Source organism: Catharus ustulatus, chromosome 4 (assembly GCF_009819885.2).
Source record: "Catharus ustulatus isolate bCatUst1 chromosome 4, bCatUst1.pri.v2, whole genome shotgun sequence".
In the NCBI taxonomy this organism is placed as follows: Eukaryota; Metazoa; Chordata; class Aves; order Passeriformes; family Turdidae; genus Catharus; species Catharus ustulatus.
This window is the reverse complement of record NC_046224.1, coordinates 68,329,821-68,352,368: the sequence shown is the minus strand read 5'-3', so window position 1 is coordinate 68,352,368 and position 22,548 is coordinate 68,329,821. Positions and strand designations below refer to the sequence as shown.

The 22,548-nt window shown below is 39.9% G+C and overlaps 1 protein-coding gene across 2 annotated transcripts; it reads left to right on the top strand.

Annotated features, from left to right (window-relative positions):
• Positions 1 to 69: 69 nt before the first annotated feature.
• On the top strand, positions 70 to 13,463 carry GOLT1B (golgi transport 1B). 2 transcript variants are annotated; one of them, XM_033057283.1, is made up of 6 exons: positions 70 to 167; positions 5,381 to 5,472; positions 6,578 to 6,756; positions 9,389 to 9,470; positions 10,394 to 10,427; positions 10,782 to 13,463. In XM_033057283.1, exons 1-5 carry the CDS (start codon positions 143 to 145, stop codon positions 10,400 to 10,402), a joined length of 387 nt encoding a protein of 128 aa, XP_032913174.1. In that variant the 5' UTR covers positions 70 to 142; the 3' UTR covers positions 10,403 to 10,427; positions 10,782 to 13,463. The 2 variants fall into 2 exon arrangements, with proteins under 2 accessions (XP_032913174.1, XP_032913173.1); XM_033057282.1 differs by lacking the exon at positions 10,394 to 10,427.
• Positions 13,464 to 22,548: the final 9,085 nt, after the last annotated feature.

Below are 22,548 nucleotides of genomic sequence, written 5' to 3'. Positions count from 1 at the left end.
GGGGCAGCGCGCCGCGCGCCGGTACAAGGCGGCTGCTGATTGGCGGCGGGCGCGGCCGGTGGGCGGGCGCAGCGCGCGCGGTGCGGTGCGTGTTTCCGGAAGACGTGGCTGCCGCTCGCGCTGATCCCGCTCCCGCCTCACCATGATCTCCCTGTCCGACACGCAGAGTAAGCGCTGCCGCCGCCCCCGCCGGGCAGGCGGGGAGGGGCTGCCCGCTGTGGGGCTAGGGGCGTCGGGGACCGGGGGGGCCTAGGGCGGCCGGGCTCGCCGGGCCCGCACCCTTTGTCCGCCTGCCGGGAGCGGCTGAACGGGTTCCGACTGGGCCCCTGGAGAGCGGCCGGAGCCCGCGGCGGGTGGGAGCGGACGGGGCGGGGGAGCTGTGACCGCCACATCGCCGCGGCGGCTCCGGTGCTGGCGGGGAGCACGGAGAGGGAGATGGGATGGAGAGCGCCAGGGCAGCGCTCGGAGGGTCCCTCGCCCTTAGGAGGCTGTCACTGTCAGTTTGTCTGGGACTGTGAGTGCTCCGTGTGCTGCGGTGCGGCGGAGTCACAGAATGGTCTGGGTTACAAGAGACATTAAAGATCATCTCAGTGTCCATCGGCAGGGACACCTTTCACTGTCCCAGGCTGCTCAGCGCCCCATCCAACCTGGCCTGGAGCACCTCCAGGGATGGGACAGCCACAGCTTCTCTGGATAACCTGTTCCAGCGCCTGGTTACCCCTACTTGTGTTATCTAACCTAGCCCTTCTATGAGCTTGTAGCCATCGCACTTTGACAGATCACTGTGAATGAATGAATGAATGAAAGCTGAACGGTAAACAAAGTAACTCTTAGCTCTACTCCTTCTGTGTACCTCCCTGTGGATCTCAGTGGTATGGAACCGTTTAATTATCTAAATAGCTTTACTGTGCTGCTCTTGCTGGTACCACACCAAATGTCTGTAGGTGACACTGAGGGGGCTTCAAGGTGAGGACAAGACATTGAAATGGAAATAAATAAAAATACTAGTATGTGACCATAGTTTTGTTTCCACTGAAGTGCTTGGAAATAGACATAAAAAAAAATCAAAGTAAAGAAGTTCATAAGTGTGTCCTAGCATCCAGGAAGACCAGTGGTATCCTGGGGTGTATTGTGATATGTGGCCAGCAGGTCAAGGGAGGAGATGCTGCCCCTCCACTCGGCCCTGGTGAAGCCACATCTGGAGTGCTGTGTCCAGTTCTATGCTACTCAAGGCAAGGGAAAAAAAGAGCTACTGGAGAGGGACCTGTGGTGGGGAATAAAGATGGTGAGAGGTCTGGAGCATCACTGGTGAGAAAGGAGCTGGGCCTGTTTCTTCTGGAGAAGAGGGGATCTCATTAATGCATATAAATATCTCAAATCAGTGCCAAGAGGACAGTGCCAGATTTTTCAGTGGTGGCTAGTGACAGAACAAGGAGCAATGGCCATGAAGTAAAACACAAAGAGTTTAATTTCAAAGTGAGGAAGCGCTTCTTCACACAGAAGGTGGCAGAGCCCTGGAACAGCTGCCCAGGGAGGGCGTGGAGTCTTCCTCTCTGGAGACATTCCAACCCCACCTGGACACATTCCTTAGTCACCTGTTGCAGGTGATTGCTGCCTTGGCAGGAGGGTTGGACTGGGTAATCTCCAGAGGATCCAGCCAGCCCTAGCAGCTGAGATTGTGTGATAACAGTTTAAGCTGCAAGGTGAAGGACAATGATAGGCCTTTGATTTAAATTGACATCTCACGTATGATGCACTTCTCATGTATGATTGCCACAGAAGGAAATGAGTCTGCCTGATAAGCACCACAGCATCAGTTATGAAGGAGAAAGTGTGAAAAGGAGAAATATGAAAAACTTACTGAAAAAAAAAGAAGATAAAATAGCTAAGTTTGATAGCAGGATACTGGAAATGGAGGCATTGGAGAGCCAGTTAAGGTCAAGGATGAAGACAGGAAGCAGAGTTTAGCAGCATTTAGGGTCAATGATTTCTTAAGGTATTCAGATATTATGCTATTACTGGATGAGTAGTAACACTTGGGGTTATTTTTTAGATTTCTGATTAATTAAACCCTTGTGGGCTTTGCTTTTCCCCATAATTTCCTGTCTGGAGTATTCATTGGGCAAAAAAATAAAAATCTCTTCAGAAAGAGACTCACTGTTTCTCTTTTGCTTAGTTCCTCATGTGGGACCTTCATCTATTTCCAGTGCTAAGACTGTTGGTTTTGACTGTCAGAGACAAAAGTACTAAATAAAATACTCTGACATTTAGGGGTTTTAAGGTTTGGGATTTTTTTTTCCAGTTTTTCTGAAATTCTGAAAGTAGTTCATCAGGCACTTTAAAGTTCACTGCTGTCTGGAAAAATACAGATAGCCATAGAGTCACTGGTGGGTTAGTGTGATAAATACCTGGAGAGGACCACTGTGTAGGTTGATGTTTGTAATGTTATTTCTGCATCTATAGTCTAGAACATCATTTTAAGTTGTACATTGAATGGTGTTATAAACCACCAGTAATTGCAAAAGAGTACACTTAGTTTTTCCCAAATTAAGTTTTCAATACTAAAAAATACTGCTAGCAAAATAATAGTTATACATTGAATATGAACTGTATTTTTGTCTTCTAAAGGCCTATAGCACACAATTCCATTTTATTTTGCACTATATAATGCACTATAAAAGACTGAGGATGTGCACTGTCTGCCCTAAACTTTCACAAGCAATGTATCTTAATTTTGAATCTTAATATCTACTAAGCTGTTTTGACACATTGCTGCAGTACTCCTGCACAGCTTATGGAATTTCTGGAGAAACATTGATGAAGACTTGCTCCCTTGTATCAGGAAATCACAGTAATCCAGAATAAATACAGCCTGGCTAGTATGTGTTTCTGCATTTCTAGGCATTGATATGTTTTATTTGACTAATGTGGGGAAGCTCTTCTGGCACAGGAGAAACCATTTAAAAATAGTTTGCTCCCTCTATAAATACTCATCGTTTGTTATTGCAAAGATTTTATACAAGAAGCCAGCACTTTTTCTTTTCCTTCCTTTAGGAACAGTAGTTAAATATATTTACAACCTCTGATATAAATCAAATCAGCAAGACCCTTTGCAGAGGTATCAGCACCAGAGGATAATAGTCCTGAACCATTCATCTTCTTTCAGCAGTTATTTTGGGATAATGAGTATAGTGTTTGCTTCTCTTTTTTCCTTTTCCTTCCGCTAACCAGAGAACATGGGTGACTTCTGAAGTGAATCAGAATACATCGTGGCAGAAGTGATTACAAACAAGTGATTTCGGGTGGTTAGAGAAGTGTCAGAGTGGAGATTGCAGCAGCTGCTGGGAGTTGGCCTCTGTCTCCTTGTTAGAGCTGTACCTTGAGCTGCATCTGCCAGAGGAGTGAATACTCACTTCCCATAACTGCATATTTACCTTGGTGGCACTGCTCATTCCTCTGGATTTCTCCCTCCAAGTGTTTTCCTTCCAGAATACAGATTGTTTCTGCTCTTCTGAAGCAGAGAGCACTGGAGAAAAGGGCAGCTGCAATTGTTACATTGCCTTCAGTCAGCAGATCCATTTGGAAACACAATTTGCAATTCCGTTTTTCGTTGTAAACAAGTAGGGAGAGTGCCTGTAGTAAATTGATTGTGTTGAGTTACTTACTTATTTTAATCATGGGGTGTTAAAGTGCTCTTTGTAACAGTTTAATGTGGCAGGCAATACTACAGAACTACAGCTCAAACAGCATGTCCTCTGCAGCCTTGCTGAAAGCCAGGCCGTTAGAGAAATTTGGGGTGTGGAATGTTGCTGTAACAAATCTCTGAGCTGTTTTGAAATTTATTTCCAATAACTACTTGGAAGTCCTGAAACAGGTGTAATTATCTTCCTTTACTCCCAAGCTCATCAAGCAACAACAAATGACCACGTACATCAACAAAGTACAATTAAAATATATTGAGGTAGATCTGGCCAACAGTAGCAGTGAGTGTGATTGTGGATGTGGTTTTTTGTTTGTTTCAGGACAGGCTATGCAAAACTACTTAGAACGTCCCTATACACATATTGATCACATACTGGACTGCCAGCATGTCTATAGTGTTAGAGCTGGTTTTGCTGAGCTATTTTTATGTCCTATAGGTTTTTAATTTGTGTGGTCACAGGGAAAGCTGTAATAAATGTATGTGTTTGCAGCCCTGTTGTTGTCATTCCTGGTTTTTCTCTCCCAGTCTGTGTGAGAGTCAAAGGAAGGCTTTAGAGACTCAAAATTTAAAGCAGGATGTATTTCTGAGAGCAGTCCTCAAAGTACTTTAGAGGCTATTGGTAGTTTTAATCACAGCTTGACATTTCTAGCCCAGATTTTCATACAGACTTTCCATCCTACTCTTGGCTTCCCAGTATTTCTTGAGCATCATTTGCAGTACTCAAAGTTTATAGAACTGTTTAGACTGGAAAAAAAAAACACCTTTAAGAGCATTGAGTCTATCTGTTAACCCAGCATTGCCCAGTCCATAATATAAGCAAATATATTAAGTACAAAAGGTATTTTTAAAAAATCTGCAAATTAAGATAATAAAATAAAAATTTTCATAAAGTCAAACTGCTGTGCAACACTAGCAGCCTAGAGATATTGTATCCATGTGCAGTGTAGATCTGCCATTTAATTAATGAAGCATGAAAATGATAATTGAACATTAATCTCTCAATATTTAGTATCTGCTAGTTTTGTGAAAATTGGCAGCTGTTTGGAGACCCAGGCTAGTGTTTGATAGCTGTCAGCACATGTGTAACTTGGAAAATTCCTGCAGGATTCAAGTTGTGTTCCATCTGGAAACTGAGGGGAGGGGAACTGCTATGCAGGGTCATGGGAGAAGGAACATGAGGTCTCAGGCAGATGGAGAGGACCAGGGGACTTACAATACTATGGTAAAGATAATGGGATGGGATCTGCAAATCCACTCTTCAGTGAATGACCCATACAAGAATCAAACACACGACCTTGGTGTTATTTGTACCATGTTCTGACCAACTGATCTCATCTGGAAAACAGAGTTTCATTACCTTTTAACTAAACAATCCTTTTCTCCATAGCAGCAATTAATCAAAATGTCTTTGCCATATGTATATGTGTATGATTGCTTTTGGTTCCATTCAATTTCAGTGTCTAGTTCCAAATACGGATTTTTTTGATAAGCAGTTTCCAAAGATCTGTTTGTTGAAGTAATTGATGTCTACAGGATTTATGATATTTGTACACTCAGGGAAGTTTTTAAATTTAAAATGTCTTTAGATTGGATGTTCTAATTTTTTCCCCAATTTTTATCCACAACTTTTTCTTGGCACCATATTTTGTTACATGCCTAAATTTGCTTATTTTTCAGAGATTGGAATGGGACTAACAGGCTTTGGAGTGTTTTTCCTCTTCTTTGGAATGATACTCTTCTTTGACAAAGCTCTTTTGGCTATTGGAAATGTAAGTGCCTTTTCTGCACTGGTTAGAATCAAGTATGTGATCTATTAAAGATAAATTAAAAATATAACTGTATGTTATCAGTTTGAAGCTGCATGACCAAATTACTGGGATTTGGTATATAGGAGGAGCTGTGCTCAGTGATAGGAGGGAATAATTTTCCAGATTGAGTTAGAACAGTTCACACTGATGTGAATCTCACCTTGGGTCAGGCCTATGGGATGTTGATAGACAAGAAGCAGCTTGTTCCACAGTTATTGTGCTGCTGCAAATGTGATTTTGTGTGATCCTCTAAGATAACTGGCAATTTAAGTATCTATTTGGTTAAGAATCATTAAGTATGTGCTAGCAAATGTAGTTTTGCAGTACTGTATGAGGAAAGAAAGAAGTATGAACTGCTGACACTTCTGGCTTTAGGAGAGCCAGACATCTTTCATGAAAGAGAGATTCAGTATCTTCAGCTTTTACCAAATCAAAGTTGTCTCTCCAAGTAGCACAGAAAATAAATCCTAGTTCTGGTACAAAAAATTTCCAATCCAAATATAAAATGACAGGGTGTTTTTTGCATGTGATAGTCTCTGTGCCTCTGCTGTTCCCAAAGTACAGCCTGGTTGGTAGAGGTTCACCCCCTCTTTTGCTGATGCCTACAAGTATGCAGCCAAACAGATCAATTTCATTCCCAAATACTGAGATCCCCTGAAGGGGAATACAAAATTGTGTACCTGAATTTGGGTGCATTAGTTGAAACATTATTATGAGCCATCAAATCAAGTGTGCAGTGGAAGAGTGCAAAATGAAATAATGCTTATTTTTTAGTTTCATGATGTAAGGTGGAAATATGAGATCCTGTTTAGGGAAAACGAAAATGTAGGTAAGAAGAGACAATGACAGGCTATGTGGTAACCAAAGATAATGAAAGAAAAGGTACTGTATCCTTGCAGAGAGTTGTTTTTATTTAAAAAAAAAAGCTAGAAAGGGCAGGAGGTTCTAAGAAAGTGATTAAAGACCATACAAAACTTCAATGAAACAATCTTGACTAAAATCTGAGATTCTATTGCTTTCTGAGCAAAAATGTTGCTGAAATAATAATTGTTTTTGTCTTTTCTAGGTTTTATTTGTGGCTGGCTTGTCTTTTGTTATTGGTTTAGAAAGAACATTTAGATTCTTCTTTCAAAAACACAAAATGAAAGCAACAGGCTTCTTTCTGGGTGGTGTGCTCATAGTTCTCATTGGTTGGCCTTTAATAGGAATGATCCTTGAAATTTATGGGTTCTTCCTTTTGTTCAGGTAAGTCTTGTTTGAAAACAACTTTATGTTCATTTATCTGGGAATAAATGTATTCATGTAGTGTTTCTGTGTTAGCGTTGACAAAGCAGCATCCTTTAAATGTTTATTTTGGACAGATTTTATGTGAAATGGTTTATTAAACAAGTTGGTAAGTATTTTTCCAAGACTCAAATCTACTAATGTTTATGAGGCATTTAGCCAAGTGACTTTGATAATGTTGATGTCTAACCAATGAATTGTAAAGCTTCAAAATAAGTGGGAGCCTAAATTGCTAGCAGTATGAAGTTTAAATATCTCCTCATGGAAAAGGGATACTTGGTACTTTTTTTTTATGGGGAGTTTGTTCTTGAAAAAATGAGGCAAAATATTTAGTTACTACCATTCTAGGTTTGTAACCTTATCATTTCATCACTGTGGGAGCCCAGGGAAAAGATGTTTTCTGACATGTTTCATTACAATTGTGCCTTAGAGTCAGAACTGCTTGTTTGGATTAGCAATGTCTTGACTGGTTAAGGAAAAATGAAAATTCTATTTTTTTTAAAAGCAATCTTGAAACATGTTACAACTTTGACAATGTGTCATTTTAAGTTTTTCAAAAATGCAACAGTAATAGTGAAAGAATTTGACTTGTTACAACCTGCAAAGATATCTATATTTTTATCTTTATTTCCATGGTTGAAGTTCTATGCTTCCCTACAGAAGAAAGCAAAAAATATACAAAAAGTAGAAACGGAGGCTTCTGGTTGTTCTTGGACTTCTGTCTAGATGCAGACTGTTTCAGTTATTGATCAAATGTCAGACCCTGAAGTGTTCAGCAAATGGCTAAATAATACTGTTCTTGTTAATCAAAGTGAAACCATTGTTCTCATGAAGCTCTTTCTGTACTCAGTAAAATTGTATGTTAATGTGGTACTTAGTTCAGATAAAATGTTTATTTTTAAAAACAAATCTGGACTTGGCTCCAACTGGAGACAGCAAAATTTCAGAAAATGAATTTTGTGAGTTTAATGTATTTCTTATTGTTCTACTCTGTGTTACACTGAATTCTGTCACTGCAAGTGCTTTGATAATCACGGGTATTTCACTGAATACATTGTCACTTCTTGCATAATGTTTCTTTAATCAGACAGTACAAAGCAAGTAGAATGTGTTTCCGACAAAACACCCTCCTTTTAAAATATCTCAAAAGAGTTATAAGTTAGTATGTCTGAATAAGTATGGTTATATATTATTTAGTGGTTCTTGCAAGGTAAAATAATGTTGAGATGTTTATGAAAGATCAATAGTTATCCCTAGGACTATCCCCTAGCCTGAAGGGAATCAACAAGGGATGGATAATTCCAGGTAATGTTTTAATTTAAAGCATCTGGAGACCAGTGATTTGGATTGAATGATCTTAAATGCCTTTTCCAATCTTGATGAGTCCATGATTATGTGACTATCTTTTCCAGTGCTTATTAGTAGATAGAATCTAAATCCCTTGCTACAAGGTTGGCTAGTGACTGCTTCAAGCCAGGCTTTTTGTTTTGCTTCAGTCTTGTTCAGTTCAACCATCATCCTGTTGTCAGCAACTTGCTCCTTTGTGAAGAAGTTACAAATTAAGTCTTTCCTCAAGCATCATATTATACTGTTCCTCAGGATCCTGCTGGTTGCATAGCAGAAAACTGCCCAGGCTATTATGGGACAGTTATTGTAATCTAAGGTGCTTTTGAAGCCTTGTTCAGATTACAGCATTGCAGACTTATGGCTGACAGTATTATCCCTAGTGTACTGACGATTCTTTATTCTTGGACATAGCAGTTGTTTTAATCTGTTACAAGTGGTTTGTGTGCTCTGCCTCACAATTTACTGGGCCACTTAAATGATCTGGTCTTAAAAAAAAAAAAGTGTGGATATTACCCAGTAAATAGTTGTTAGTAGTGTGGTGAAGAGGATGATGACTTGTGAAACTTCAGTGTTTCACTGTGGCTGAGGCCTCATTGCATGTTAATCCTTATTCCATGCAGGGAATGCCCAACATGAGATTGCTGGGAATGCCCAACATGAGATCGCTGGGAATGCCACCAGCTGCCTGCAAACAGCTGAGATACTGCCGCAGAAAATTTCTTTTTCTGCTGCAGAGATTAAGTGGACAGTGCAAGGGGCTACACCATAGCAGCTATGCCAGACAACATCCCTAGAATCCTGATTGAAACCACTGACTTAAATTTGGGAAGTAAATGAATATACAAATCTGTCATGCATTATTTCACTTGTTTCAACGTTGGGTCTTGAATGTATTTTCCATAATATAAAGAGGAATTATCTCAAAACATATATGCTAATTTTAGAAATCAGTTTTGCTGACTAAGTTGGGTATTCTCGCTTGAGTTATTTTCTGATGAGCTGACTGAGAGTTGCCAGCTATGAAGAAAATGAAATCAGTTTAAAAATACACCATTTCTTTCTTGGTTTTCTCCTTTCTCTGATGAATGTGTATTGATGTTTTTGGTAAACAAGTGTACTGCTAAGAAGTTGCAAGATTTTATGTAATCTTGGTTTAAAAATTACCTGCTATTTTTTTCATGTTATAGGTATATGAGAAAAGCTTAATTATAAAAACTAATACAATCTTCCAATGTCTTATCTAAAGGGGGTTCTTTCCTGTGGTGGTTGGCTTCATTAGAAGAGTTCCAGTTCTTGGATATCTCTTGAATTTACCTGGTATAAGCTCGGTAAGTTTGGTACTTCATGCAACAACTGAAGCATGTTCTGGTTTTTATTCCACTGATATAGCACATGTAGAAATGCATCAAAAATAAAGCAAATAAAGCTTTGAAACAATGACTTCACATGCATTCCTGTACAGTTCTTGCACCATACACATCACATTCATTCCCAGGGAGAGACTTCTATGTGTAAAAGTAACAAAGGGACATGATTGCAGAAGTTGCTCCTGCTTATGGGTAGTGAAGTGGGAAGAGCTCTGCATTGTGATTGGGAATGCTGGGGTTCTTCCTGCTTCACTTTTGGCCCTGGGTGACCACTGGGCCTCTTCTCCTGTCTGTACAATGAGGAGGACACCGTTTGTGGTGCAGTATTTGGGTGAACTTAGGAAAAGTGGCCTGTAACAACAAACAGTGGAGTTCAATATTAAGCTGTGGCTTGTATAGTGAACCCAGAAACGCTCAGTCATTCATCAGATACATTTATTAAGGTCCACTGCACCAGGCTACATCTTTTATTACTAAGATTTGTAGTTTTTCAAATGGAGTTTTCATTTTTTTTTAACCAAATGGCCAGGGATTTGAAAACAACAGAAAAATGCTAATCTAGGGTGTTTCAGTCAGCTGCTTTTACTGTGCTAATTTTTGTATGTATTTTTACACAAGCATTTGTAATAGTAGTTTTGAAAGCAACAGTTTTAATAGCTACTACTAAAACTTAATAGTGGTAATAACTTGACGCATACAGGCTGTTTTTTAAAAATGAGTGTTCCAGATCATCTGTTTCAATCTCACAGTTAGGCCAAGTTGTGGCTCATAATTCATGATCAATTGAATGTTTAATTTGTCAATTGATCTTAATCATATTTAATTAGATCACAACAGGATTAAATCTTGTTTTTAAAAGATAATTGTTAATGTTTTATTCAAAGCCTACGTAGGCTGAGAAGAGAATCCACAGTAATGGTCAGTTGAAATATCTTCCTTGGTCTGCTAATGCATGTGTGGCTGAGACTGTATTGTTTTGTTTTAACCATTAAGCTGGCAGTGTTATCTGCATTCTTCTATTTCCTTTCTCATTCTGTTGCATCTTCATGTTGCACTGTTAATGTCTATATGAGAAAAACATGTTATGCAGAAACACAATTGCAATTGTAAGAATTTTGGTTTTCACAAACCTAAACCATGAGACCTTGGTGAGTACTACTTGACTTTCATTTCCAGTTGCATACTAACTGTGCAAGTAGCAAGCAGTATTTGAGAGTAGCTTCAGTATAAATAAATGTCATCAATTAAAACCTTTTTGTCTCCTTTTCACAGCTTGTAGATAAAGTTGGAGAAAGCAACAACATGGTATAATGACGAGAGGGTGGAAGACTGATCTAAACTTTTACTGTATTATTTATAAAATCCCTTTGAAGAATACTCAGCACAAGTATTAAGTTGTGTACAAAGGAAAAAGCTTGTTACATTCTTTCCATACGTTTAATTTAAAATGTATAGTCAACAATATACATTAGAAAAGAAGACCAGAAAGTACTAGGAAAGTAACTCCAGAGTTCGGGAAGTAAATTGAAGAGGGGAAAGTCATGGAATAACCCATGTTGCAACTGTTCAAGACTATTTTTGTTGGTTTTGGAAAACATGCTAGAGGCAATGAACCCTTGTGGAATTAACGGTGCCTGTTCTTTACCTCCTTATTTTGAAGGTGCAGTAGAGCAAACAGGCCTACATTTTTAAGGGTGACCCAAATTTACCCAGCCCTCTGCTTGCTATCCTCAGAGTGCAAAAAATCAAACAGGAAACTTCTTTGTAACATGAGATGCATCTTTGCATGAAGGTTAAGATGAATATTCATCTATAAGTGTATTATGACAATAAAAAGGAAACCCTACATGATTCTGTTGTAAAAAATTTTGTAAATACGTGGCTGAAATACAGCATTGTTATCTTAATTTTTCAAAGCCAAATGTTAGCTGATTGTATTTGCCTTCTGTTTCAGAATATGCAAAAGGTCAATCTTTAATAACTTTGGTCTTAAATGTTGGTTCTGAACATGTAGAGCTCAGTGGGGAACTCTGGAAGCTGACTTGCAGTCCTTGCAGGTTGTTCTTGAGCCCATGTTACATGTGCATTCTGATGAGAATGTAGCCCCTTGTAACTAACATGAAAACTTTGTGAAATATGCTTAGTTCACAAAAAACTACATTAGGTTGAGGTGCTGATGTGACATGTAACTTACCAGAATTTGGAGCTTTGTTTTTAAACAGTTTGAAACTAAGCTTTGTTTGTTTACTCTGGAACTACAAATTGACTTTTATTTTTTATGGTAATAAAATGGAAACTTAAAGTTCTGTGTTTGCGAGTCTCTGGGGAGAAAACGGACTGACTGGGGCTGACTGAAGATCAAGTGCCAATCTCCATGTGTTTGTAACCTGTTACTGGGTTATCTGGTTATCTTCAAACAACTCTTGGTTACAGCAACGGTTTTGTTGTTACAGAGGGTTCTTGGCTAACCTGGAATAAATGTCCCCTCCTAATGCACAGGTTACAATTCTGCTTCTGTTGGAATGTTAAACGTCCTGCACTTTCAGTAGTCTCAGTTACAGTGTCCTCACCTAACCCTGCTAGTTCAGTGACTTGTGTTTGTGCAGGTGGAAGGGTTTCTGTTGTGTTTCATTTTCTCTTCCCTTTCATTTAATCCTGTAACAATTACCCAATGTAGTATTAAAAGTAGCTATGTAGCCTAAAGGTCTAATGACTGGGGGTGTTGTTTTTGTGTTTGTTTTTGTTGTTGTTGTTGTTTGTTTGTTTGTTTTGGGGTTTTTTGTGGGGTTTTTATGTGGTTTTTTTTTTTCCAAAAAAATTATTATGCAGTTAAAGTTGGAATTTTCCTAAGTAAATTTTAAGATTAAAAAAAAAAATCCTCATGTACCAACCCTTTTGAAAGTTGCTCTGAAGTTTATTTGTATAAAACTTGGGTTTTTTTCATTGCACCTGTATAAATAGCCACAATCTACGATTACCAATATTTAATTTGCTTCCTTCTAAAACAGGCACAAAATGATTCAGAAAAAATCCCAAACAAATCTGTTATTTTACAATTAATAACATCTGAAAAAAATCAGTGGGCTTATTTTATAAATGACCAAAAATGGCTTTATTTGCTTGATGGCATGTACATTATAGTTTAGAGACAGGAATAAATATGATTTGCTGGCTCTACCTCAAGAGATAAACCATTTTAGATAACCCAATTTTAACTGCTCCTATAGCTCTGTTGAGTGTTACAATGACTAAAGAATAACACTGTAGCAGCTGAGCCAACTGGTCCTGTTTGCTGTGGTAGGACACTAGTCTGTGCAGTGGGAACCAAGTGTTGTCTAAAGCAGACAGTGTTCATAATTTACTTTAGAAACCAACTACCTGAAGGTTTTTGTTCTCCTGTCTTGAAAACTGATGTGATGGAAAAGGTGGACTGAACCACATGACAGTGGATCTCTGGCTGCAGCAACTTGCTGGGTAGGCTGAAGTACCTTCATCGAGAAAGCTGCTGTTTTTTGGAGGTGGTTAATGTGGTGTTATGGATGATCTTTTCCCTCTCTGAGAAGCTGGGGTATAGGCAGGTCATCTAATTTAGATTTAATTCACTGGTTTAAATCAAAAGTCAGTTTTTTGTCACATGTGAACTGTTGTGAAAAGCATCTGAGGGAAAAGAATTGTATGTTGAATTTATCATAGTCTTATCTCTCAAGGTAATGTCTTTGAAACGGTTTTGCCAAGATAAATGTGGGTGGCAGCAAAAGTCAAAACAACTTAGCCTTAAAATGTTTCTGTCCTTGTAAAAATATCTCTAACAGAAACATGCTTGGAATGTTTCCCGTTTTAAATGTAATTTATAATTGCTGCTTTAAAACTTGTAAGGATGGATCTTATTCTGAGCAAATTAATACTGTAAATATCCTTGTCATACCTAGAATAAATGGGTACCTTTTTCTATAATTTGTTTTCGTGTCTTCATGTGCACATTTCAAGAGAGTCTGTTGACAAGTTTTCATTTTCAGAGGGTCAGGAGTACAAGCTGTTGCTGCTTGGGTGTCTCACACTGCTGTGACTGACTTCTACAGTAAATAGGGGCTTGGATTAACCTTAAATTGAAAGGTTTCCTCCCCTTTTTTACAACAAACCTTTTACATAGTTATCCCCCTAGTTTTTCAAGTTCCAGTTTCAGACATAGCACAACAAAATATGAAATTTCAGAAACTTCAGGAGAGAAAGAGCATGTGTCTAGATCTTGGAGCAGGTTTTTAGTCTAGTTCAAGGATATGACCATGAGTTCCCTGTATCCTAGAAAGTGGCCTGATAATCAGGTTTACCATTCTGTGGTCTGCAAGCTTGTGGCTCATTGTTGAGGATTTTCACAGAGCCAGGAGAACCGCAAAGCAAAGCTTTTAACTGGTTATTGAGATATTGTGTTGGTGCTATGTACCAGTTAGTACCCTAAAAACTTAATTTGACCAAAGTTGCTTGTATAGTAAGGATTTCAAAGAACAGGCACTTCCTAATTTGGAAGAAAAAGAACCCCATAGCAATGTCTGGTTACATTTATTAAACTAGGAGAGGTATAATTTTAATCTGAATGTAGCTCATGGCCAATTACTTTCAGTGACTAGTTGCCATTCATTAACCAGGAATACTTTGGTTACTGCTCACAGTGTGGTACCATATGCAGTTTAGAGCCTGTCAAAAACAGTGTAAAGAAAGGATGCTTGTCCCTGTGGCAGGTGTCACAATGAAGATTTTATTGGATTACTTTAAAATAATTACTCACCAGATTTCAAGGCACAGACTCATCTACTTGTTGCCTTTCTGGATCACTGATTGTCAGCCAGGCTGGAGAGTAGAGTCCATATCCCTAAACCAAACGTCTGTCTCCCAGTCTGTCTGTCACTGCTAGCCCTTGGACTCCTGTCCACTTCTCTGGCTTCCACATCCTGGCTCACTTTGGCTGTTCTACCCTTCAGGCTGCCAGTACCAGCTGTGACATCACTGGCATGTCATTACCAGACTGATTTACCAGCAGAACTTGGCCCTTGCAGCCCATTTGTTCTGTTCTAACCCTCTAATATTGATCTTGGCACATTAAAGCATCTCTTACAATACTTGGATCTCATGCTCAGTGCAACAAAGAGATTTCGCAGCTGCTGTAATCTCTTGACAAGCCTAATTCACCACAATTATATGCTAAAGCATCCTCCTCAAACATATAACAATTTACAGAAAAATGGTATGGCTACTGTGGGGTAGTTTGGTGTGGAATTCATTATCTCAGACTAAGTATTGTGACTGATAACCTGGGATGTGGAGCAATATCTATTTATAGGAATGAATTTATGTGTTGGTTACCAGCCATTAATGGTAGTTTAATTAACAGTTTGTATTCTGAGGTAGTGCATGCCCAGAAATATGCTTGCCAAAAAGCATCTGTGCTTTCTAGCAGACACCCTTTTCCATGGAGTACTTATTTTCTGGGGAGTGTGGTGGATCTCCTATAGAAATTTATAAGTTTGGAGTATCTTATTGCTCACAGAAGCTTTGGATTCATAGCTGAGCACCAAAGGACATGGTGGTCCCCCAGCAGAGGTCCCCCCGTGGCCACCAGGAGGAGCCATGAGGAAGCGAAATTCCTGGGCCCTGGGATCAGGGATGGCAGGAGGGGCCGGGGGGTTTGGGGTGTCACTGGCTCCCTGGGAGCACCAGCACAGAGCCCATGTCCCTGCAAAACCTTGGCAGGAGGTCAAGTGGTGATGTCTCGTGCCCAAAGGCAGAACGTACCTTTAATCGTCTTCTCTTCAATCAGTCCCAGCACACGCCAACAGCTCCGGGTCCCGTTGCTGGCAAAGTGGGACCTGGAAAACAGCTTGAAATTTCCTGACTGGCTTTTTTATCCACTTCTTTCTGAAGCCTTTTCAGGCTTGATTGAATTTAGACTGGGGAACCACAGTGTAGCTTTAGAGCACAAAGAGGATGTTGAGCTTTTTATAGCGCGCCGTCAGAGCTGAAATGCTGAACGTCAGCCCCTCTCTGGGCTGGCAGGGTTTGAAGCAGCTGGGTTGTACTTGGGAAGCTGGGAAAGCAGGCTTTCCATTTTGGCACAGCCCAGCTGCCTCACTGCCTCCTTTTCTCCAGGCATTCCAAATCTATTTCAGTAACATCAGAGAAATCAAGATTTCACATTGATAAGTCAATTACCGTATTTTCACGACCATAAGGCGCAACAGATTATAAGGAACACTTCTGGGTTTTGAGCAAATTTTAGGCTTTTAAGGGTGCCTTATAGTCGTGAAAACACGGTACTGTGAAATAGAATGGTTTTTTTGGACCCAAATGTTTTATACCACCAAACCCACACACCTATTAGGTCAGTCTTTAAATATGGATTTTCTTTTTATAATGAAACCAAGCAGTTCTGCATTGAATCTTCCAGATGCTCCAGCTGAGTGGCTTTTCTCATTAACTGTCAAACTTTGTGATCCAAAGGTTAACAAAGCTGGTGAAGAGTCTGGAGCACAAGTCCTATGTGGAGCAGCTGACGGACATGGAGGTGTAAAGCCTGGAGAAAAGGAGGCTTGGGGGAGACCTTGTCACTCTCTACAAGTCCCCGACAGGAAGGTGTAGCCAGATGGGGGTCAGGCTCTGCTCCCAGGCAACCAGCAATAGGACAAGAGGAAATGGCCTCAAGCCACACCAAACCAGGGTTAGGTTCAACAGAATTTCTTCACAGAAAGACTGACTAGACACTAGAATGGACTACCAAGGGAAGTGGTGGAGTCACCATCCCTGGAGATACATAAAACAAATGTGGATGTGGCACTCAGGGACACAGTTTAGTGGTGGGCTTGGAAGTGTCGGGTAATGGTTGGATTCAATGATCTTAAAGGTCCTTTCCCACCTAAATAGATCAATCATTCTATGAACCCGAGTGGAGATTTATCCTCCACTTGTTTCTTTCCTCTCTCAACTGCTCAAAATATTGAGTGTTTCCTCACTCTCACTTTTCTACCAGTTTTGAAGGTGGGATGAGTGGGGGATAGAGAAGCAACTTGGGAACAACACTGGATGAGAAAAATGGGCTAACAAGGAATCCTGGTGCCCCCTTTGAAAGGTATATGAGGGAGCTGATTTTTATGAGAGCTCAGGATCCACATGACCCAGATGCTGAAGGCTCAAATAGGAGCCAGCTGGGGTAGGCTAGGCCCCTGTTGCCCACCCTATGCCTCTTCCTCTCCTAGCTCTGAAGCACCTAAACTCCTTCAAAAGCCTGTTGCAGGCTCTGCCCTGATGAAGATGTGACCTGAAGGAAGTCTGTCCCATTCCAACCGAGCTGGGGGCTGGCAGCACTGGGGTGAGGCAGGTGAGGCCACCCAGAACCTTCTGTAAGAGCCCCAGAGGAGGTGAGGTGAGTGGCTGGAAGAAATGTTGAAAACAAACTCTGTTCTTGCTAAGTTTTGTTATAAATGAGAAACAAAAAGTCTCAATATTCAGCAAAATTTAGATTGCTTTATTTTATACAGACAGAGCAAAGCAGTGCTGGGGAGATGTGAGGGGTCACTGCCCACTCCATGCTCCCTCGAACCTTGCTTTGCATCTTCTTATAATATAGTCTCTAGTTGTAATTAATAATTTTTGGGGTTTTTTCTGTCATAATTTTGCCAGACAAGCAGTGGTGGCCAAAATAAACATCCATGTAAAGTGTCTGGGAGTCAGCCTCCTAGATAACTATCTGGTCTCGGTAGATAAAACTGGCAGAAATTGGGAAGTTCTGGTCTTTGTAGATAGGCAGTCATTGATAAAACAAAGGCAGGAAGTCTGATTTTACAAAATCTATTGGACTATTGGAAAGTCTGATTTTATAAGCTGGTAATAGATATAAATTATTTAGAAAACATAGTATTCATAACAGGTGATTTAAACCAGAATGATTTAATCATGTATTTTCCTCTATCAAGTGTCCATGCTTTACTTCAGACCTTAGTATTTTGGTTTATACAAATACCAATACTTGTATGTTGCTTACTCAGGATTTATCGGTATTGTAGCAACTTGCATTCCTTGAACCACTGATTGGATTAGTGGAATGAAACATGGAATGAGACAGTTCAGTTTAGTAGTATTTTTTTTATTAATTCCACAAATAAATTCCCATTTGCTGAGTTGTTTTAATTTCTCGTACAAGTTAAAACTTCCCTCACAGTTTATCCTTGCTCTTTGGAACGCTTTAGTTACATATATATTTTTTAAATTCTTCCTTGTAGTGATCTTGCACTCCTCCTGATCTAAATATCCCCACATACCTTCTTTTGGGAAGCAGAGGTACGCTTCTCCTACTGGGCAGCTTTGGTATACCGATGGAGCCCACCCTCCTTTTCCCAAATTGGTGGCTACTCGGTAACTTTTCCCCATGACAGTGCAGGTTTCTAAGTTGTGCTTATTATAGCAGGCTGAATTGATATATGTGTGGAAGGTAAGGGTGGATACCATGCATCTACCGTACCTAATTGTCTGGTAACACTTGGAACAAGCAGCAGCACTATTTATTTTTATCATAATTAGCAATAGAATGACTCCCATGACTATTTTCATCCCTCTGCCTCCCTCAAGGCCTATGGGGTTGCTACCAGTAGCTGAGCTTTGTTTAATTTTCTTGGCAGCACGAAGTATTTTCTGGGATCTCCCACTTTGTCTTTCTCTTTTGGTAGTGTTTCTCAATTTTGTCCCAACTTTTAGCATGAACATTGCAGTACGAGGTACAGCAGTGACAGAATGGTATATGCAATCCTTTCAGGCACTCTTTGGCCAATACTTCTGCCTTTGTCTTCTTCTTTTCTCTTGTTCCATTCTCAAATAACTTCCACCGGTTATGATCTTTAGTTTTGATTTTTCCTTGTGCTGTTAGGGTATTAATACCTTAACAGTTTTCTTAGGTTTGTTTCTTTTACATTGGATATATAATGGGAATGGGAAATACCTACCATAGGAATGACACCACTACAACTCAGTACAAATATGGAGACCTTTTTTTTTGCTAATTTTCAGGTATATTGTCTTTGACACTTCTCAACTATAGATTTTTCTGTTTCTTAGGTATTTTCCATTCAACAGGCACTAGAAGTTTCCATTTATAAAGCAAAGTTATTATATAAATCACAAGCTAAGGCTAGAATATGAGAACTTTCTGACTGAAACGGTCCTGATCTTCTTGTTTGAAGTGGAAGTATTTTTTCCTCAGATGCAAAAGCTCAAAGTCAGCTGCTTGTGTTCTTGTCTGTACACAAAACAGGCAGTCTGCCTAAGCACTGAGGCCCAAGACATTTGAAATAGTAATTAAATACACATAAAACAATACTAAAAATGAGAATTTAACAGCACTAATTGTTTAGAATTTTAACTACTGTACAAAAGCTGCTGAAGTGAGTTTCTTTTAAACTAGCCATTACAATTTATAGGTAACAGGTGTGTCATGCTAATACAATATTTTTTATTTCTTCTTTTCTTTTACTCTGCTAGAAGCAAGACACTTCAGAGATTTTCTTAGTTTCAACTGTTGTTTCTTAAAATCCTTTTATAACAGTTTGTTTTACGCAGCCTCACTTGGGGCAGCTGCTGCTAACTTTTGCCTCAGCATTGTCTTGTTTATTGCATTAATTTGGTTTTCAAAATAAGCCACATCAGTTTGATGTGCTTACAGAGCACTAGATGTTACTCTACACACACTCCCCTGTAAACATTAAAACATTTCAAGGAATCAGGGAATTACAGAATGTGTCAGGTGGGAAGGAACTACAGTGGGTCATTTGGTCTTACCTCTCTGCTCAGGGAGGGTGTCTTTAGAATACATGGCACAGCACACTCATTTACAGTAATTTCACGATTATAAGCCGCACCATTTTGACTAAAATTTTGGTCTGAACCTGGAACTGCGTCTTATAATCAGGTGTGGCTTATAATAGTGAAATTACTGTACTTTTATCTGTGGCATTGCACTCACAGAAGATTTAGCAAATCATGGCAAACTTTACACAAAAGCCAGGACTGTTTTAAGTCAATGGCATGAAGTCGAAAGAGGTTAAAACCTCAGAGGTTAGGTTGGGTATCAGGAAAACGTTTTATACCCAGAGTTGGACACTGAACAGGCTCCCTAGGGAAATGGTTACAGCACCAAGCCTGACAGAGTTTAAGGAGTTTGCACAACTCCTTTAGTATGTGGTGGGAATGTTGGGGTGTCCTGTACAGAGACACAAGTTGGATTTAACTTTGATGTGTCCCTTCCAATACAGCACATTCTGTTATCTTGTGGTTTTTATGATTCACTAAGTGCAGCACACTCCACTGCTGCTGTCCTACACGAGTATTTAGCTCAGCTTACATTCCAAAGCAGCCAGACTCCAGGTGCTGGCTGGGCAGTCAGGATTACAGTATTTGAGAAGCACAACTATACGTATGCACATTTGATCATTACTCACAATTATACTGTATTTTTAAGAACTGACAGACTGTAAAGAACTGCTTATTTTCTAGAAGTTTGATCCCAGATCTTTAACTATTTGCACACAAAATTTCACATCTAGCATTTATACTTTTTACTACCTTGTATACAGTGGCAATAGGCACTATACTATTATTCTTTTTTCTAGCTTGTACACACTCCACACTTAGTGAGTTAAATGGTTTACTGCTATTAATAAAACTCAATATGTTATTCCTTATTTTAAGAACCAGCAAGACATTTCTTTTTACATTTTGCTTTTATTCTTAATTACTACACTTTTAATGATAGGAACCTTAAACTCTTTTTCTTCCTTGCCCTTGCTATTTTTACAGTGTTATTACACACATTATGTCTTTTAGTAATATTTACTACACAAGTTCTTTCTATCCTAGTGTTTACCATAAATTTTAACTTTTTTTTTTTTTTTTTTTTTTTTTTTTTCCACAGCAGAAACAGGCATCTTTAGCTTGCTCTTGGTATCCTGACTATGTCAGGGCCTCACTCATCCTCATTTCTGAAATGTTTAGAGAGGGATCCAGATTTGGTCCTCCAAAGTAGAGGGGTTGGGGGCGGAGCCCAGCACCTGAACCACTAAAGAGCTTTTTGTTAGAACTTAATTAGTGCACAGACGGTGCACATGTGGCTTACGGTGCCAGGGCTGTGGCACCTGGTAGGGATGGGGATCAGGCAGGGGAACAGAGTGGGTTGTGTCAATATGGGCAGGGCAGCCAGAGCCACGGCCAGTGAAAAATTACAGCAACCAGGACCGAGGCCAGAGAAGGCACCAGAGGCTCGGCTCCAGGGTGGGGAAACACTGGAGCTGGAGAAAACTAATGTTAATGGGGTAGGCAATGTTTTTAAAGGGTCCCAACTCTTTTCTCTCCCGCTCTTTCTCTGGGGTTTCCGACACTCAAACTTTTTGCTCCTAGGGGCTCTGCGCCTCCCGCCTGACATAGGGCACACTCCCTGTTCTCTGGATTACTTGGTTCCTCCAAATTCACAAATATGTTCAAGGGCTGGCAAATTCAAATCTCCAGGGGAATATTTTTTTCAGGACTCCATTCATTTATCCCTGGCCTCTGCCTCTTTTTTAACTAGTTTTTTTGGTAACTTAACATCACTTACCCCCTGACAGCACAGAAAACTTTTCTAACAATATAATACAATCCACTTTTTCAGAAAATAAGGTTAAACTTTAAATTAACAATACAAATATATTCATTCATTCATTCACTCTCGATTTTTTTTTTTTTTTTAAACATCAAGGGATTGTCTTGAGGTGTCTGTGCTCCCCCTTGTGTTCTGCCCGGATCCTGCCTCTGCTTGGGTCAGGACGGGATAGAATTTTTGCATCTACTTGGGCTGTGGGATGGGAAAAAGCAGCTTTTCCCTCTTCCCTCTGTGACTTGCTCTCGCTTCATGGCAAAATCCATGTTTCAGTCAGGAACACACACCGTCACCTCCACCAAACCAGACAGCTACTTACAGCTTCGATGCTCCTGTCTGGGTCTTTGTGCACAAGAATTACAAGTGATTTTTGCCATGGTCTTCTGGGAAGCTCTTTGATGCTCAGTCCATATTGTGAGGTAAGTTGTTGGGTCTTGAGAAGCGCTGACGAACCAGGTCCACAGTAGTGGGGGTGCCTCCCTGAAATCACAGTGCCTCTCAGAGCTCCAAGGATGGTCCCGGGTTTCAGCACCAAAACATAAAAATCTCGATATTCAGCAAAATTTAGATTACTTTATTTTATACAGACAGAGAAAAGCAGCGCTGGGGAGATGTGAGGGGTCACTGCCCACTCCATGCTCCGTTGAACTTTGGTTTGTAGCTTCTTCTTATAGTATAGTCTCTCGTTGTAATTAATAATTTTTGGGTTTTTTTGCTGTCATAATTTTGCCAGGCAAGCAGTGGTGGCTGAAATAAACATCAGCGTAAAGTCTCTGGGAGTCAGCCTCGTAGATAACCATCTGGTCTTGGTAGATAAAACTGGCAAAAATTGGGAAGTTCTGGTCTTTGTAGATAGGCAGTTATTGATAAAACAAAGGCAGGAAGTATGATTTTACAAAATCTATTGGACTATTGGAAAGTCTGATTTTACAAGCTAGTAGTAGATACAAATTATTTAGAAAACACAGTATTCATAACAGGGGAATTTAAACCAGAATGATTTAATCATGCATTTTCCTCTATCAAGTGTCCATGCTTTACTTCAGACCTTAGTATTCTGGTTTATACAAATACCAATACTTTTATGATTAACACGAATCTTTTATCAATTATCACAGATCCCAGAGCACGATGTTTTTCTTCCCTCTCCAGGCAGAAATAAGTGATGCATTCACAGAGTGCTTGTTTAGGAGGAATGCATGAAATGCTGTTTTCCTCAGAGGGTGGGAACAAAGGGGAGGAGATATTTTGTGTTTATTTGGTTCCAATTACCCTCACACATGCAGGCCTTTTCCTTTCAGCCTTTTTCTCAGCGTTTCCCTGGTTGTCAGATGTTGTGCGGCCGCTTTCCCTTTTATCTCCTCTCCCGAC

Excerpts from the sequence above, each read along its gene's own strand:
- GOLT1B (XM_033057282.1), top strand. The coding sequence starts at position 143 with ATGATCTCCCTGTCCGACACGCAGA. Across the intron at positions 5,473-6,577 it reads CTCTTTTGGCTATTGGAAAT|GTTTTATTTGTGGCTGGCTT; the intron begins GTAAGTGCCTTT and ends TGTCTTTTCTAG. Across the intron at positions 9,471-10,781 it reads ATTTACCTGGTATAAGCTCG|CTTGTAGATAAAGTTGGAGA; the intron begins GTAAGTTTGGTA and ends TCCTTTTCACAG.